The sequence below is a fragment of the Python bivittatus genome, unplaced genomic scaffold (assembly GCF_059951505.1).
Source record: "Python bivittatus isolate LINGU-HERP-01145 unplaced genomic scaffold, Pbiv_v1 ctg000480_np1212, whole genome shotgun sequence".
Lineage (NCBI taxonomy): Eukaryota > Metazoa > Chordata > Lepidosauria > Squamata > Pythonidae > Python > Python bivittatus.
Window position 1 is genome coordinate 27,877,459 of NW_028277075.1, and position 18,852 is coordinate 27,896,310.

General features: G+C 40.4%; 1 protein-coding gene across 9 annotated transcripts in view; it reads right to left on the bottom strand.

Moving 5' to 3' along the window:
- Positions 1 to 18,852, bottom strand: part of RGS6 (regulator of G protein signaling 6) — a 250,205-nt gene that overhangs the window by 23,307 nt on the left and 208,046 nt on the right. For all 9 annotated transcript variants that reach the window (XR_015797013.1, XR_003084542.2, XM_088145566.1 and 6 more), the window contains 2 exons: positions 14,788 to 14,974; positions 1,168 to 1,257 (listed from right to left, as the gene is read on the bottom strand). Coding sequence is in view for 7 of the 9 variants with exons in the window: in XM_088145566.1 (XP_088001692.1) it covers positions 1,168 to 1,257; positions 14,788 to 14,974 (277 nt within the window). In the remaining 2 variants the exon portion in view is untranslated. The remainder of the gene's footprint in view (positions 1 to 1,167; positions 1,258 to 14,787; positions 14,975 to 18,852) is intronic.

Below are 18,852 nucleotides of genomic sequence, written 5' to 3' on the forward strand. Positions count from 1 at the left end.
GCCAACTGTGCTTCAGAGTTCCCGTGCATACAAGGAACCAGTAGCTTGTTGAAAATAGGTTCTAAGAATTCAGATCCCATTGGAATTGCAACAGAGATTTGATTAGGCTGATGTTATTATGGGAGCATAGGAAAGCTGCAACTAGCAGAGGAGAGCAGAGAGCCAAACAACAGAAGAAGCAGAGGACTCAATCTGTACAAGCTTATATACAAAATTGAATATAAGAAGTGGGAAATCTTCTCAGGTGGTATATATTATTTAAACTTAGCCACAGATAAAAATCCAAGTGGATCAGCTCTCTGCCCCATTTGCTCCAAGTAAAATGCCTGATTTAGGATTCTAGTCCATACAAGAAGCCCTCTGTTGTTTTGGATAGTAAGGACAGAAAACGATAATGAGCACCACACAGCATGCTGACATGAAAAGGAGAAAACAAATAAAAAGCTGTGGCTGGATAGAAGAATAATCAGTCTGAGTTGCATTTAGTATTTGTTTAAAATTAAATAATAAAAATCTATATACAAAAAGTGCTGGTAGAAGGGAATGGCATTCATAGAAAATCAAAAGCTGATGGAAAATCAAGAGGAAAGCTTCAGGTAAGGCATCACAAGAACCACCATGAGATTAAACAGAAAGGGATGTTGCCTTGCTTCCCAACTGTTGCTATGACAAGATTAAATGTTATTCAACTGGATGATATTTATGCCCTGCAAATTGCCAGAATCACATTTTGCTACTTCATGTTGAAAGATGGTAGAAGAGCCATTGTTCAGTGATAGAGGGCAGCCAGGTCAACCCTGGGCACCTTCAGTTAAAGGATCCTGGGTAGCAGGGCTGGGAAAACCTGTGGGCATCTGCTGCTAGGAAGAGCAGACTTTCACAAGGCTTCATGAGAAATGATCTGACTCAGCGTAGAGCTGCTTCAACTTCATGTTACCTATTCAGAGGACGGCCAGTTCCATTGAACACTGAAGCGGTTTATCCGGATGCCAAACATGGAGCTTCAGGAAGAGGGAAAGACATGTTCTCAATCCTTGGAAGAAGGAAAGGGAACATGTCTTGGCCCCTCACCAAGAACAGACTGTTCATGTTCACACAGCAGCAAGCAGCAGGAGGCAGGAGTCAAGAAGGGCTTGGAGAAGCAAGCATGTCCTTCCCGATAGATACCTTCTTCTTTGCCAGCAACAAGTCTTGGTAAGCATTAGAACGGAGGAAACGTGCATAGCTGTCACTCTTCATCAGCTTGTAAATATGTTCCTGTGGGAAGAGAAGAAATGACAGGGTGAAATTTGTTATTGGACACTGTTCAACATTCTCTGGGTACCTACAAAAAAAAAAAATGAAATATCAAAGTGAAAGGTTCCCCCCAAATTTCTAAAATATGGTGACAGATGTTCCACAAAGGATTATTAGCCAGGTGAGAAGAAACCTTAGCATGGCTTTGTTCCAGGATGGAAGGAATGATTATTGATGTACTTGAAATAAGTTTCCTCCATCTTTCAATCCAAAGGGCTAAATAAAAGGTTAACCTTTTTTGCATAATGCTGCCCTTCAGTAAAGTTCGTTTTTAGTTCAGGATCTCTAATATAGATTAGGATCATATCCTAATAGTAGGACTCTAACTCTTTGCTCTCTCCTGGCTGCATCCACACAAGAAACTTATCCTGGTTACTGAATTAGCCTATTTTGGGGATTTGTGCAATACAATAAATAATCAAATAACCATAGTTTGGCTCAAACTGTAGCTATTAAGAAAAAAACAGCCAACAACTATTGTGAATGTACCCTATGATGGAGTACAGTTGGATTTCTAATTGCACTCACAACAATGTGAGTCATTATTATTAGATTGGAGATGCAATCTCATATACATTTGTCTGGGAGTAAAAGTTAATTAGAAGAAAAAGGATGGAAGCTGCTTGGGACAATGAACAGAACTATGTTGCAGAGCACTACAGGAGTGTGTGAAGTTACACTATAATAGGAAGTATGAAACAGGATAATGTGGCTGAGAGAACAAGACTGCTAAGATTAAAAGAGATGAAGAACATGCAGAGTGATTTTAATGGAGGGGAAATTTGTTTGGGAAGTGCGTGAAGAGGCTGAGCAAGGAGCCTCTAGCAGAATTAAAAGTGATGAAATTATTCGGGATGAAACTGAAGTGAGGGAGTGCTGAAACAATTATTTTAAAGGATTGTATGGGAATGATAGTTATATGTTGAATACTATAAACATAAGTGTTCTAGAAAACAAATGATGAAAAGGAAGTCATGAATGCTATGAGAATGTTGGGAAATGTAGATGATGTAACTGGAGAAATGTTAACACATGGATGTAGCGGAGTGGCTGTGCAACATGTTTAACATGTGTGTGAAGACTGCCGCTGTGCCTTAGAAGAATCTGTTATCGTTCTTCTGCACAAGGGAAAGGTAAAAAGAGTGAACAAAAAAACCTACAGAAAACTTAGTTTGTTAAGTTTGCCTGAGAAGAAGAGCATCCATCAGGGTTGTGGTCCAAAAAATCAAGATGGCAGCCACAACTGCTCAAAGCCCCTCCCTTGGTAGACGCATGTGATTTTGAGGCACATACTGTACAAAAGGGTGGGACTTGGATCATACACTTCAGATGCCTTGTTGATTGGTTTGACCCTCTCCAGAACTGCGGAAGAGATAGTGAGTAGTGAATGATAATGAATAGGTTTGAACTATGGAAATGTCTGTGAATAAGGAGCTGAAAGTTGGTTGCTGAATATAGTAAGAGAGATATATGATGAAGTAAAGCATGAATATGAATGAATGGAATGTTTAGTGAATGGTTAAACACTGAGCAGGAAGTAGAGAAGGTTTAATGTATTTAGGGATAAATGTATAAGGGATCCTTGTGATGAAGCTAGAGTTGTGTCAGTTGTGGATATGAGTGGGGCTGTACTTTTGTATGCAGATGATGCTCTGAACCCAAATAATTTGCAGCAAATGTTAAATAGAGTGTATGATGCAACAAGGAATACAGAACTTAGTTATGTAACAAGATGCAAGGAGTTGGTTTTGACAGAGAAAATGAAATGAATGTTTGCAAGTTATAGCTAAATGGCAAAAAACTTAAAGCAAATTGGTGAATTTGTGTACTATGTTTACTAAAGAGGGAGAAATGGAGCAAGAAATGTTTAGACGTGTAAATGCTGATAGAAAGGTGGAGGGCAGTATAGTCTGTTGCAATGAATGAATATTTGCTGAAAGAAGTGAAAATACCTGTGCATAAGAAAGCAGTTTTGCCCATTTTTTGTTATCTGGAAATGAGATTGAATGAAGTGGGAACGGAGCATTTACAAAGACTGTAACTGAAATGGATACTGAATGATTATGGTCTGAATACACAAGTTTATGTCCAGTATAAAAAAAGTATGTTGAGATGATTTGGTCATATAGACAGAATTAATGAGAATTGAATTGCAAAGCAGTTTGAATGAAAAGTGAATGGGTTGAGAGGAAGGGAAAGACTGAGTAAGTCATGATTGGATGGAGTTGATGAGATACCATCATGACCATGTAGTATTTGAGATTAAATTAGCATTGGTCTACCATGCTACTATACATAGTCCTAGAACAATACCTAAAACATAGGCATAAGAGTCTCCTTAATATAATTTGCACAACTATTTGACCTGTCTCCTATAATATTGCAGGGTCAGGCCATCTGGTACCCTAATCTAGATTTATGGATCACAATTTCCATCAGTTCCAAATAGCATGGCCAGGAGGTTGTGATGATATTATAATTCAAAGCACTAGATTGCTCTATGCACACTATTATGTCAGGTCTTATTCTAGCTTTGAATGGGCTCAAAGACAAATGATCTTGGATAGCCTTTTTTATCTGACAGTAGACTCTGCTGGGTTTTCTTTGCTGTGGTACCACTGATCTAACCATGCTGGATGATGACTCTCCCAACCTTTTTATTTTTCTTACTGCCCCAAACTGACATGAACTTAGATGCATTATGAGAAATTGAAAGGGTGGCTAGATGCAGTTGTTAAAGAAGAGCCAGGACGGGCATCAGATCTGGGCCCTTATAAGATGCTGCCAGGCATTCAGGATTTATTGATTTTATATCCAACCTTCTGTCCAAGAAGCAATATATGGGGTAATCCTTAAATAACCATAAGGGATAGGTTCGACTAAGAGATAGTGGCCAGCCACTTGTCCTGGGAGCTCTATGGAAATGTAAACCCTGGTCTTCCTAGTTCCAGTCAAATACTCTAATCAATGTTCCATTCTGGTCCCAGGTTTGTTGTTTCGACAAATTGTCTGACATGTCTCTCCTTGTTCATTACTTTGCTCATACAAGTAGACCCACATGATGAATAGCTACATGCACAGACCTATATATTAATTAGGTGTACATATGGGAACTGGTAAATAGCAACTCACTTAAATGGATTTTAAAATGGATCTATTCTATTGTTTGCCACTTTATTAAACTTGGCATGTTAATGAAGAAAATGGTCCAGAAGGAAATCAGCAGATGACTTGGAGTCAGTTTCAGAGTGCAAAGTTTCAGGGACACTTTTTCAGACAAAAGGTTGGCACAAATATGGCAGTGAATACAATTTTAGAATGAAAGCTACACTCTCTTTGCAACCTACTGAGTGACTTCCAGCTGTCCCTGGCTCAGCATTGCTCCTGTTGCTGTACCTGACAGATCTGCTGTCCACAACAGCTCCAGTTTGAATGATGGCTTCAGTAACAGTGTAGTCCTCTGTATACCCTTCCGTATCTGGGGTCTTACCATCTTTGGTTCTGGATGGGGTTGCACTGCCCCAGACAGATCTGGTGTGCAATCTGGGATCCTCCTGGACTCACGACTCCTGCCCGAGGACCAGGTGGTAGCCGTGGCTAAGAGGCCTTTGCTCAACTCCGCGTTGTGTGCCAGTTGTGCCCTTTCCTGGATTGGGAGGCCCTTCTCTCAATCACTTATGCCCTGGTCACCTCCCGTGTGGATTATTGCAACATGCTGTATATGGGGCTACCCTTGAAAAGTATTTGGAGGCTGCAGCTGGTGCAGAATGCAGCGGTGTGGACAGTTATGGGAGCCCTTATAACTGCACATGTAGCACTTCTGCTGTGCAAGCTGCATTGGGTGCTGGTTTGCTTCCAGGTCTGATTCAAGATGTTGGTGATCACCTTTAAAGCCCTTCATGGCATGGGCCCAGGTTACCTGAGAAACTGTCTCGGCTCCATTACGTCGACCTGTCCCACTCAGTCCGGTAGGGAAGGTATGTTACGGACCCCGTCACCTAGAGAGTTTCAACTGGCGGAGTCCAGGAGGAGAGCCGTTTCTGCCATGGCTCCAGCACTCTGGAACATCTTGCCCCCTGAGGTGAGATTGGCCCCCACTCTGTTGGCCTTCCAAAAGGGCGTTATGACCTGGCTCTGCCAACTGGCATGGGGGCCCAACAGGGGTTCGCAGCACTGGGGTGGTTGGTAGCCTGAGGATGCTCTCTCCACCTTTTTAGTTGCACTGTAGTTTTAACTTTTTAGTTTTAACTTTATCTTTTGTAGGTTTTAACCTGTATATTTTTTTCTAAGGTTTTGTAGTTTTTTACTTGTAGTACTGCCTAGAGTCACTTGTATAGTGACATGGGCAGCATATATACATTTGAAAAGTTAGATAAATAAATAAATAAATATTATGAATCCAGGCTGTAGCTAGGAATATGTTATCTTGTGATAATTTACTATATTGGCCTGTGGAGATGACAAAAATACCTGCTGCTGCTATGTGATACGCTAAAATATGTGGAGTTTGCAGCCCACAAGAAGAAGATGCAATTAGCGTTTGGCAATGGGGGGAGAAACAGATGGGGAGACATAGGCAAGTGCTTTGGTAAAGGGTTCCCAGTGAAACTGGTGAACATCAGTTTAATTATTTTGTTTCCACTGTTCACTAAAAAAGTCTTAACGCTGGGTCAGTATGTAATAGACTATCATTTTATCAGATCTGAGAAATTATTTAAAATAGTGCTGTTCCAGGACATTCTACACCCTAATTTCTTTTGGAGGTCCACAGAACTATGGTTGTTGAAAACTAACGATACAATTTCGCACTATTTTGAAGTGAGAAACAGAAAACTGCAGAGTAAGCCCTAAAAATATCACAGTTAAAAACAGCAACAACCCAAACTCCCCCATCTCCACCCACTTGACAGCCCTCAGCCTCCTGCCCCACGTTAAATGCAGCATTTGGCCACCAACCATTGCCCATTCCTCATTCAAAACTTGGCACTTGGGGGGGGGGGATATTTTTACAATCTTTAATAATGATTTTTCTTTATTCATTCAACTTATTCTTTGTATCCTTCCCTTGGATTATAGTTTCCAATATTTGGTGGAAAGGCCTTTTTCTCTATGAAATAATTCTGGAAAGCTCAGTGGCTTAGTCTTGGCAGATCTAGCAGGCAAGACAAAATAACTGCTATTTTTCTTGGTAGCCACAGCTTAGGCTGTTTTTACCACTGCAGTCCTGGGAAAATATTCTAGAATCTTCCCACAGTTTAATATATTCATGAATAATCAGTAAATTCTTGTGTCTCCTTTAAACCACCTAAGATTATGGTCTTAGGAACCTGACTGGGTGATCTTAGGGACCCTTAGATATACCAGTCTTCCCCATTCCCCAGTTGGAAAAAGGGCACTGATCTTATAAGGAGAAATTGGATGATGGAACTGAGGTTAGCCTTTTCTGATATTAGGAAGATCAGATATCAGAAAGGGCTTAAAGGAAATGATTTCTTTTTTAATGGCTAAATAGAGTAGGAGGGACACAACTTTCTTTCCTCTCATCTTTAGGCTTTACGGGTGAGTTGCCTCCAAAGTCAGAGCAGTCTGTAAGATACAATGTCTACCTTAGAATTAGAATTAACCTCTCTCCCCATGTTTATTAAGTACATTCTCATTGTTCGCAGTAGTTTTGTTCTATAAAATCGCAGTGAACACTGAATTAGCGAATACTGAGCCATTGCTCCTAGGGCTTAGGTTCCTACGAGCCTCTGGTCACAGCATTTTTCTCAACCAATCAATACATAACCTTTTTTTATGTGTGTTTCTGTTTAATGACACCTTATTTAATGTATATATTTCTGACAAATAAAATCCTAAACAAATTAAACATAGATTAAGCATTTAAAGTTTTATAAAAAAATCTTACTTTTGACGGCCATTTTCACCAGCAAAATCACTGAGTGTACACAGACATGTGCATGTCCACAAATAACTGTGAAAGCACAGCAAATATTGATTTGGGGGTTACAAATAAATTTTAGTGAGTAGGCAAATTTGGAAATAGAGAACCTATAAACAACGAAGATCGCCTGTATTTGAAGATACCCCGCCCCTCCTCAAAATTGTCACACATGAGCATTTCTCACTGTATCAGACCAAGGGCCCATCCAGACCACAGCCAGTACTGGCAAGGCAGATCCCTCCAGAAAAATTCAGCGGAGCTTAATGCAACTGGTCTTCCCTTCATGGTTTCCTCCCAGCACCTGGCATTTTCCCACTCAACTTCTATGGCTTATTTATATATTTTCTCCACCCCTTTTAAAAGGACGCCGACATGCAAATACAAACTCATGCAGGAAATAATGGATTGAATCTACATTAAAATGTGTATTTTACTCCAATTAAAATATGCTTAAAACTAAAAATACAATATTTAAAATTCAGCTACCAAATGCTGCCAGATTTTTTAAAAATATATATTCCTTCCCTTTTTTCCTGTCCCAGCCTTTTTGCTCTTTTCCACAGGCCATTAAGCTTCGAATATGAATATGAGTGAAACAAAAGAGATTTTCCTTTCCGTCTTCTTTGCATTACAACAGGCATATCACAGAGTGGAGTCCTTGGTGCTCTCTGAGCTTGTCTGTTTGTTTGCAAGCTTGCAAGCAAACAACCAAGCTCAGAGAGCACCAAGGACTCCACAGTTCAACCCTGAGCTACAGATATTCTCTTCTCTTGGATATCACAAAGTCCTGAATGGAAGTAAAGAAGCTCAGCTCCCAAAGCTGTGGAAGGGTCTGACCTACCCAAGCCTTCTGGTAAATCAATCACTACCGAGGTTACATGTGTTTCCAATGAAAATTGTAACCTACTTCTAGCTGGTCTCTCTCCTGCATCTTTTTTTCTGACCTGGAGCTCATGGGATGGGGGAAAAAAGGGCTGAATTTCCTTCTGTGCATAAAGACCCTATGTAGAACGTTACTTACATCTCACCAGCCTAGGAAAGGCAACACCAGAAATGAGGGCAACGCCCTGGCATGGGTTTTTATGGTATGCCAAAGTTAAAGTTAATGTGGATTTTAAAAATTACTATGTGAGGAGTGCCATACTGAGAATATGGAATAAGTACAAACCCAGGCTGTGCCCAAAGATACTTTTATTGACCTCAGCACAGGAAGCATTTTATAGAAGAGAAACAGCAGACAGAAATGGGTAACATATGAAGATTTATAAATACAGGATGAAGGAGAAATTAAGATGAAGTCAAGAGAACAGTTGACTGCAGAAGGGCATAGTTTTCAATGGTTTGCATATGCACAATTAAAAGAAAGGTTTAATGTGGATAAAAAGAAAATTGGAATTGAAAAATATAAAATAATTTGAAATGGAATTATGTACAAATGATGAACATGTGATAGCAAAAACTTTTGTTAAGATTTGAAACAGAAAAACAGGTTCAAGATTGCATGACAAAATGGGCTGCTAATTTTGTATATAACATAGAGATGGATACTTGGGAGAGAATGTGGGTAACTGGTATTAAATTCACACTGTGTCATAATTTAAGAGAAAATGTCTGTAAAACGATGTACCATTGGTATATGACACCAGGGAAATTATCCAAAATGTATGAAGGTACTTCAAACCAGTATTGGAAATGTGAAAAGTGTGAGGGGACTTTTTATCATGCATGGTGGACTTGTGAGAAAGCTAAGAAATTCAGGGCACAAATTCAGATAATGATGCAAAAGATTTTAAGGATTAATACTGCTAAGAAACCAGAACTCTTCTTATTGGGACTTATGGCTAATGAATTAGAAAAGATTCATGGTAAATTGATACTGTATATGGTAACTGCAACAATATTATTGTATGCTCAGTGATGGGAGAATAATGAAATTCCCATAGTGGGAATGGATTATGAAAATGTCAGAATTTGCAGGAAAGGTGAAACTGACCTGTTTAGTCAGAGAACAAACAGCAAAAACTTTTTTGAAAGACTGGAAGCCTTATATGGACTTTTTGCTGAAAGAAGAACAAAATAAATTGATGATTTATGGATTTGAAGACTAAGAAAGATGAAGACTAAATGAAGGGGTGAAGGGATTTGTCAAATACTTAAGAGGGAGGAGGGACAATAAGAATGTAATGATCGGTTGAAAAGAAGGTTGGAAATAATCTATATGTTTCTTAACTTTGGTTTTCTTTTTCTTTTCATCCCACTTTTATTATTTTTATAAATAACCCAGGGCAGCAAACATACCTAATTCTCCTGCCTCCTGTTTTCCCCACAACAAAAACCCTGTAAGGTGAATTGGGCTGAGAGAGAGTGACTGGCTCAAAGTCACCCAGCTGGCTTTCATGTCTAAGGCAGGACCAGAATTCACAGTCTCCTGGATTCTAGCCTGGTATGAAAAAATCCCATATAATTAAAAAAAAGGAATGAGGTCAACACAGTTTTGCATAAAAACAGCCTGTGTTAATTTACACAAATAGTTACCAAATATTTGTTCTCCTTGTGGGGAGGCAGTGACCAAGTGTCCTGTAAGTCCGCTCGATTTGCTGTCCAGATGCTGCTAACTCTGAGTGAGCAACTTGAAGGCTTCTGTTTCACTCTCTTCTTAAAGGTCCTGATCTTTAAACCAGAGCTGAACTTGACAGCCCTTCAAATGCTCTGATGCCTCCAAACAGAGAACTATCCTATAGCCGTTCATATGCAGGATTGTCATCTTCCATATCTATTTCTCATACAGGGATGGGCAACATTTTTAGATGGGGGCTGAAGTTTTCATATTTATCTGCTGAGCCTCCACATTCGGAGAACACCAGGACGGGAAAGTAGATCAATAACATTTGTAGCAATTATGCTTTGTATGTTGTAGAATCTATTACTATTTTTTCAGACTGTATGGTTGGCATCACAACATGGTTTCATTTGTGAGTAGTGCTGCTGAAGAGCAAAGCAAAGGTGATAATGCAACAATAAGAAAAGTCTGAAAGGAAATCATAATGACTGAAGAACTGGGATGTTCAAGCTTGCTTAAGATGTAACACCTTCTGAATATTTCTTATAACACAAGTCACATCTTAGGAAAAATATGAAGGACACACTTGGTAAAATTTCTTGGAACAAAAGGAACACATATGTTTGCAGGACCAATTTCACTAAGACCTAGATAGAAATGGGGGATCTAATATAACACTGAATCTATAATGATAAGGTCCCTGCTTCAGGTCAATGTTGGTGTAAGATGTAAGATGTAAGAAGGTGTAAGAAAACTACAGTGATGACCCTGGGTAGGTCACAGCATGGCAGTCAGCCAACTGTCCAGAGTGTTGGGAATTTTAGACAAGGGTTCTGGGAACTGCTGAATCATTTAAAATAAGACAACATTATCTCTGCCTGCTGTATTGGGTAGTCAGTGGAGCTCAGCAAAACAACAACAGAAGCATCTCTCATTTTTCTTTTGTGTGCAAGTATGGGTTTTCCTCCTCCCTTTCCCTCTTTGATAACAGATAGGTACATTCTTATTCAACCCTATATGATGGATGGGAAGGTACAAGCCTAACTGTCCCCAGGACAGTTTTCACTTTTTTTGTTATCTTTTTGTGATTCCAGGTCCAAACAAGGACCTGAAACTTCTGGCAAGACGGAAAGAACGAGCAGCTGATTTTAAACTGTCGTCCAGGGCAAGCCTATTTATAAAATTATTTATTTATTTAAAACGCCTATACTTGTTCATTTCAGCAAGTGCTTTGGTAATTAGCCTTACTCTCGTTATATATCCTATATACTCATCAAAATGTGCACACAGACACAGACACAGACACAGACACATATAGAGTCAGTGATGCAAGGAATAAAGTGAAGGCCAAAACTCATTATGAGAAATACTTCAATCTTACATATGGCGTTGTGACAGGGGCCATTTACACATTGCCAAAAGAAGAGAAATACATCACCAAAAATTGTGATGGGGGGGGGGGAGAGAAAAAGATACAGGAAACAGAGGGCAGACCTTGAATAAATATAGGCAGACTGAGAGATGATTTATACAGTTCACAAAAGGCCCCCCAAGTATTTCATACCTCCACTGGTATTTGAATCCTAATTCTAACCTTGTCACTAGCCAAGACTCTTACTCTGCCAATATATCTCTGTGCAAAGAGTGTACTTGATCACAAAGTTAAATGTGCAGTGGAAATACGGCAACTTTTTTTGCAGCTCTCGTTCCTTTTTTTCCCTAGCAATCAAGAGAGGAGGTGGCAGGACAGGATGTGGCTTTATTCAAGCTGTTCACAATTGCAAGCATTCTACATTACAGCAATAACTTGTCAGCATAGCAGGCCACCTTCCAGAAACTGTCAGCATGATGATATATATTTGGTCACATCTTTGAGGAGTTTTAAGTAAAAAAAGAAAAAAAAAACATACGCAAAGTAAAATACTGTAGATGTGGTTTTGTATTCCTTGAAACCCAGGGCCAACCCTCACTGTGGGTGTATATGCTTTGGTTGCAGAGTTATTTTCAGAACAAGCCTCCATGTGAGCCTGATGTATGTGTGCTTATCAGGGTGGGGGGCTTACAAGCATTGATGTCTGCTGCTTCAAGATGTGAAGCAGAGAAATCGCATACCATAAAGCCACTGTGCATTGTGGCTATCTTGGAGTCACTGTGCAAATCAATGTGATGAATGGGGCATTTCTGCATTTTGAAGCAATCTTGTTTTATGGCCTATATATAAGACCCACCTGGGCCCTCTGCAATCCATTCAGAGAGAAAACCCAGATTTGCTCATTCGGCAGTGGCCTTCCGTATAATACACCCAGTACAATTGCTATCATTTGCCATCAAGACTTTGTTAGAACTAGTTGTCAGCAAACACTCCTTAGCTCTCAAACCTGAACTGAAAGCAGTGGAAGAAGCTATTTAGTATCTGTTGCCAAGAGTCCAGACTCCCAGAAGTCCCTAAAAAGGAGTGACTGCTGGTAAACCGGTTAATAGTTCGCATCTGGAATGCTGTGACTCAGTGTTTTTCAACCTTGACAACCTTAAGATGTGTAGACTTCAACTCCCAGAATTCCCCAGCCAGCATGAATTCTGGGAGTTGAAGTCCATACATCTCAATGTTGCCAAGTCTGAAAAACAGTGCTGTAACTATTCTTAAACCTGAAGCCTTTATCCACATCCCACTGTTTGTCTGTTACCAGAGATGTTATGCTGCCCTTTACTTTTGTCAACGTCCTCCTCCTCTTTTGCTTCCTTTTTGGTCCTGACCCAGTTATACTGCTTAACTCTTAGTACATTCCTCTTTGCCAATGGGAAAAAGTGGGCCCTACTGTTAGATGGAATGAAATGGCCACTTTGAGCAGTAGACTGGGATAGACAGTAAATGGAGGGCAATCCTGCTGCTCCACTGCCCAGAGCCACTGTTGTATGGCACTGAGGGCACATAGCTCTCAGTTGTGGCTCACTACCCTTGGTGGTATTATTGAGGGAGCTCTCTCGGTAATGTTGATAGGGTGACCTGTAAACTGGCAGGCTGGGGGTTGAGTGATTGTATTGCTAGCAGGTTGGGAAGGGGCATATAGGAGGGACTGGCAGGTCCTTCTACTGCCTCAAGCTGTAGATCCCCTGCAGGATTAGACAACTTGGCATCCATTCAAGTTTTGGAAGGCACTTCCAACCACCTTGCCATTTGCTATGATGGTTGGATCAACAGGGACTGCCCTTCAAAAATTTATCAGACATCAGGTTGTCCATCCCATGCTTCCTCCTTCATACACATTTGGCACACATAGCAGAAATGGTGGCGCTGCATCACATCAGTATATGCATCAGAGAAGTCAATTCAGTTAAATTCCCTGGTTCAGCTTCTGAAAAACACAGGTTAGTCTTAGTAACTGTGGCCTTAACCCCATATGATATTAAACACATATCTGAGGATTTATAACACTAGCACTTTTGAGGAAAAACAGTCAACTGCAGGGATGAAACAGTTCCCTGCAGGAAAACCCAAAGGTAGAAGGGAAGATACCTCCTGGAACCTTTTCTAGCAGTGCCCATCCATCTTCCTCCAATATTTCTGGAAGAGGAGGGAACCAGGGAGAATGCAGTGGCAGCAGATGCAAATATTTCTTCTCATGTCCATTCTCTCTGGGCACTGCAGTGAGTCTGGCCACAGATGTTGCCAAGAGAGTGTGCAAGCAGCTGTGTCCATTCACTTGTTCTGTTTGAGTTGCTCATGGATGATGTAACCTTTTCATTCTCCCACTCACTCCTCTGACATCTCCCTCCAGGTACCACAGTAATGGTGATTCTGTGCAATTAATCTCATAGCCTCTGCCATGCCATCCAGAAAAAAAGGATAAATGAGAGAGGCAGCAATTGCTCCACCACATTCTCATGATTACTCAGCCTTTCTTTTCTCCTGGCAGCCAAGACTGAGCAAGTGATTGCAAAGAGTCTCTGTAATTGCTCACCTGCCTGCACCAATTGCTACCTGCCTGCTCCAATTGCTGATTTCCTCTCTTTGACCAATGCAGCAGGAAGGATTGGTGGGTTTAGCAAGGGCATCCAGCAGGAAAGCGGGGGGGGGGGGCAAAAGGAAGTGGTGGCTTAAGTAGAGGCCCACCTTGAAAAATCATCCGTGAACAATGGAACATTTTTTACATATCTAGTTGGAAGATGCTGCCATGGCTTACTCTCTTGTATTCACTTACGTTCCTTACCACACCTATGCTTTCTTTTAACTAATGATGTCTACTTTATTTCACAGGAATGTGGTTATGTGTGCCTGCATGCATGCATGCATGCACGCACATGTGAACTCAGATCGTAATTTGAATCAGGGTGTGCTAGGTTTTACCCATGAGATCTGTTCTCATTGTAAAAGTTCATATTCAGGAAATAGGACACTGGTAGTTCCAATTAAGGTCCAAACCTGCTCTCTGTTGTTTTGTAGTGCAGGACACAGAATGATCCATTTAAGTTACAAGAAGGTAGTTTCTACGTGAATGTGTGAAAAGACTTCCTAACAATACAGTCAGTGCAACAAAGGAGCCAATGACTGCTAAACAGACATGCCAAAGATATTTAATTTAGACTCTTGTACTAAACTAGGGCTTGATGGCCCTCTAGGACTTTGCACATCTACCTTGCAGATGATCTCTCTCAAATATGAGGCATAGAGAAGAAGCCTATCAGTGGGGTGAAAGCTAATAAAAGCCTTTTATTTTCATTGTAAGAAATAAATTCTACAAAAACGTTGTAGATTTTGTAAGGAACCAAATGTGGTAGCAGCAGTCATCATCATCTTTTTTAAAAAAATGATAATTTGAAATGATAAATTTCCTTATTCAATTCCTGCTTCTTCTCCTGACTGAGACTGAAGCATTTCCACTTTACATATTAATAAGTTATGCACTTTCCAGGAGCACTTTTGCTGTCTAAAAGCTGCATTCCCTCTTTTGTTCTAGTGCACTATTAGGAATGACATCCAAGTCCGAACCTGTGCATCTTCATACGTGTACCTCCCTGGGTCTTTGACGTTTTGGCTTGTTATTTCATAGCTGTGAGAGTCCAGGTTGATGGCGCTCTGGGCCCCAGGAGCAAGAAACTCTTGCCAGATCTCTTCTACTCTGGTAGCTACATCTTGTAATGGTTGTTTTTTGAGATCTTGGACAGCCAACCAAAACCTGTGTTGAGACAATGAAGGAAAATGTAGCCCAGAAACATGAGTCAATTGCACTAACAAGATTCAGGTTAATTTTAGCTCAAACTTTTTACACCCAATATTCAACTGATATCAAATCCTGGTAAACATTGCCAAACACATTGGCATTTTGTACATTCTGAGTGATTCTGAAAGAAAAATGACACTTTACAGCCTCTCCATGCATTTGTAGCGCATTTGAGACTCTCCGTCACTTTTTGAATCATGCAGAGAGACGGTATGAAATTAGAAACAGGAAATGGAGCTATTTTGTAGACAATGTACTTTTGCTGTGCTTGCTAAAAACAAACTGAAATATAGTCTCCCCACCTTCTCCTTCCAGCAAGGATCTTCTGTCAAATCCCAGGCAATCAATGAAGAGAAGGAACACTTTCAAGCACAGACTAGTCAGTCTGGCTCAAACTCAGTCTAATATTTATAAGATCACTTATGTATTAGGTTCAGTCCTATGTTATACTACCTAAGCAAAGGAATTTTAAAAGAAAAGCTCTTCATCAGAGAAACAACATAGCCAGAGGATTCTGATTGATTGATTAAATGCCATCAAGTTGTCGACTCTTAGTGACCACCCGGAAAGATTTTCGCCATGACGATCTGTTCCTAACCTGGTACTGAAGGTATGTAATGCCAGTCTGCTAACAGCTGATTTTTACAGATAACTATCCTACATAATTGTTGTTTTTCCTTGTATGTATAAATGCATTACTCTTTTTCCAGCTTCCAAGGAAGTGTTTTAACAGGAGCATGCACAAAGAGATATTGACACCTTGTGGACATTCACAAGAACTGCTTCTTTTGTCCCACTGATGGCAACCTGCACTTTCTCCTTCTGACCTGGCATTGTCTACTCTGATGAGTAGGAGTTAGGTCCAAGATCTTTGGCACGCCAAGCATGAGTCCATCCACTAAGCTTTGGTCTGTTTCGTCCATCTTGCAATGTCTTTGTGGGCAGTCAATCAGGGTCTAGTCTGGTCTGATTGTTTATGATTCCTTATTACTCCTTTACTGGCAGCTAAATACAAACTTGCTCCATGATAAAACAGTGGATGTATTCACACAACAAGTCAGTCAAAGATCCAGCCAATGCATCTGCTGAAGGGGAAAACTTGGTTAGTTTTAAGTTTGATTAGTTTTGGGGAGAGTGGGAATGCTCAGCATTGTATGAAGACAGCCCATTTGGTTAGTTTTGTGTAAACCTAAAAAAATGGGTTTATTCAGTAACCACATTGTGTGTCATACAAACCCAGTCAGAGGCATTATGAAAATTTGATAAATGGTATCAGATCTTTAATGGATCACTCACACATGGCAACCCTTAAGTGATTATCCATGTATGAACTAGTGGTTGGATGATGGAAAATCTTGGGAGATTTCTATTTTGTGTGCATCTCAGCGGCAATACTTACCAAAAAGTCTTATCACCTCATTTCATCAGTTGATCCTTTCTTTATCCTCCAGTAAAATATTAAAGACTTCTCCCTACCCCATTTAACTATGGACCTCATTCAGGAAAAAAATGTTTCCCACTCACCCAGTGATATTGTTTGGCCTCAGCTTTCTTCACTGGAAAGAACTTGAAAAGCATCTATATGCTACCACTTCCTGTTCTTAACAATCTCTCAACCCAGCATTAAAACTATTGGTGACAAGTTCAGGTGGGGTTGCCACAGTAGCCTTCTAAAAACAGCCTGAAATTTAACTGTCCACTCCTCCTCCTCCTCCTCCTGGAGAATAAGCCATTCAAGTTAGGGAACAGTACAGTAGTCAATGGTGGTGCATCTCACTTTGGGGATCCAGAAATTCTATATTGTCCATTCACAAACAGTTGAAATCAGCAGGCAACTCATTACCAAATCATATTGTAAATATATTGTTGTAGGAATCCCTCCACAGACTGCAACACAGAACAAAGGTGGAATGTGATTGGCAAACTTTTGTAAAAAGTGAGGGGTTCTGGAACAAACTGTTTAGAAGCTTTTCTTGGCAGCATACAAGGAATAAAGTGAACAAGGGGACAGTTCGGCATGGTATCAGATAGAGAACACATTTAGCATAGCCTGCCTTAACTGGGTTTCTTACAGGCAGCCATTCTGTCTGGGAATTCCGGGAATTGTAGTTAAATACACTTCAGGGCAGCAGGTTGAGGAATGGAGCCTCAGCACCCAGGACAAAGCTGTGCTGTTATTACAATGGCTGAAAAACAGCCTGAGGAAAGGGACTGGTAGTCAGAAGAAAACAGTCATCCATGCAGCTATCTCAGGGACACACGTGATATAACATAAACCAGACAGCACAAGGTCTGCTGGGCTGGAGGATCACAGGAATTGAAACAAAGGGGATCCAGTTCTGCAACAAACCCTTATAAGGAAAACATTTACAAACCATGAATGCTATTTCAGGTGTTCTGGGGGAGAAAATATGGGTGTTAAATGACAATACCTGTAGCATTTATTATTCTTTCCTCACTATTTATTGTTGGTGCCTGCCACTGACAGAGATTTTCACAATAGGAGGTGTGGGTTACCTAGCACGTATTTGCCGTCTGTTTTAATATACAGTATATGAAGCCCCCGATTTGGCTTCTGTGGAGCATTCCCTTCATACGCACCACCCCAGTGGAATGGCTGCTTTCTGAGGACACTCCTCAAGCAGATCTGGATGAGTGAAAAATAGGTTTTACTCCATTTTCTCCTCTTAAATAATCACTGACTAGCATCTTCTCAAGAGAACCAAGGAACTCTGTTTACAAACCTAGAAGAGAAGTGTTCTCATTTTCTTCACAGTAGTTTTAATACTTGTTCTGGGGGTTGAGGGGCTATCAAAGAAGGGAAAAAAGGACAAAACATTTGTGAAGGAGCTGCATTTTCTGCTGTGCTGATTGTTCCCTTGAGTGATTTCTACCCTTTTGAAAACAGTATGTAAATATTTAGCACCTAGGACTTGTTTCTATTTCTATCTTCCTGAGTGAACACGTTCACAGAGGATCGAATCACGTGCATTCCACATTCACAGAGTGGGCTGACCTCAGCCTAAAGTAAGCTTGTTTAAACGTTCAATTGTTTTCTATGGGTGAATTATACCTGCATTTTCTGGAATGCAGAAATACTTATTGGCCATCTTAGTTTCACGCTGACTTCACAGACTACCAGGCAGTACTCTTACTCCTCGTGTTTAGTACAGTGTTTCTCAACCGTGGCAACTTGAAGACGGGTGGATTTCAACTCCCAGAATTCCCCAGCCAGATAATTGAGAAACACTGGCTTAGTGTGCATATGTATGCATGAATACACACACACACACACACGCACGCACCCCCCACTACACTGAGCCACATAAACCATTTAACCTACAATGCTGTCTTCTCAAATAATGGGAAACCTAACACGCTGTACTTTCTCTGACCTGGCTTGGCTGTATATCATAAGATTCCAGTGAAATGTATTTATTTATTACACTTGATTGGCAAAACTCTGAACAGTTGACATATGGTTCCCAGATGGCCTTTTGCAGCCAAACTAGGCCTTCTTACAGTTCACTGGGAATAGACCACTTCTGCATTTGCACTTTCTTATGTCACAACTGAAATACTGTGTTTCTCGGAATATTTAACTTGTGGATAATACTAACACAGGAAGTGGAGAAGTAATAGTTTTTTAATGCTTTATGAAATGTTTGGATGCAAAAATAGCCTTTCCAGTGTGTGAAAAAGTTTGCAAAGAAATGAAGATGCCATTCGGAGCATGATCTTGGTATAAAGGAGAAGGGAAATTATGTACAGAAAGGAAAAATATTTTGGTTGCTTTTCTTTGAGACTGCTATACATGGGGGAAGACTGCACGC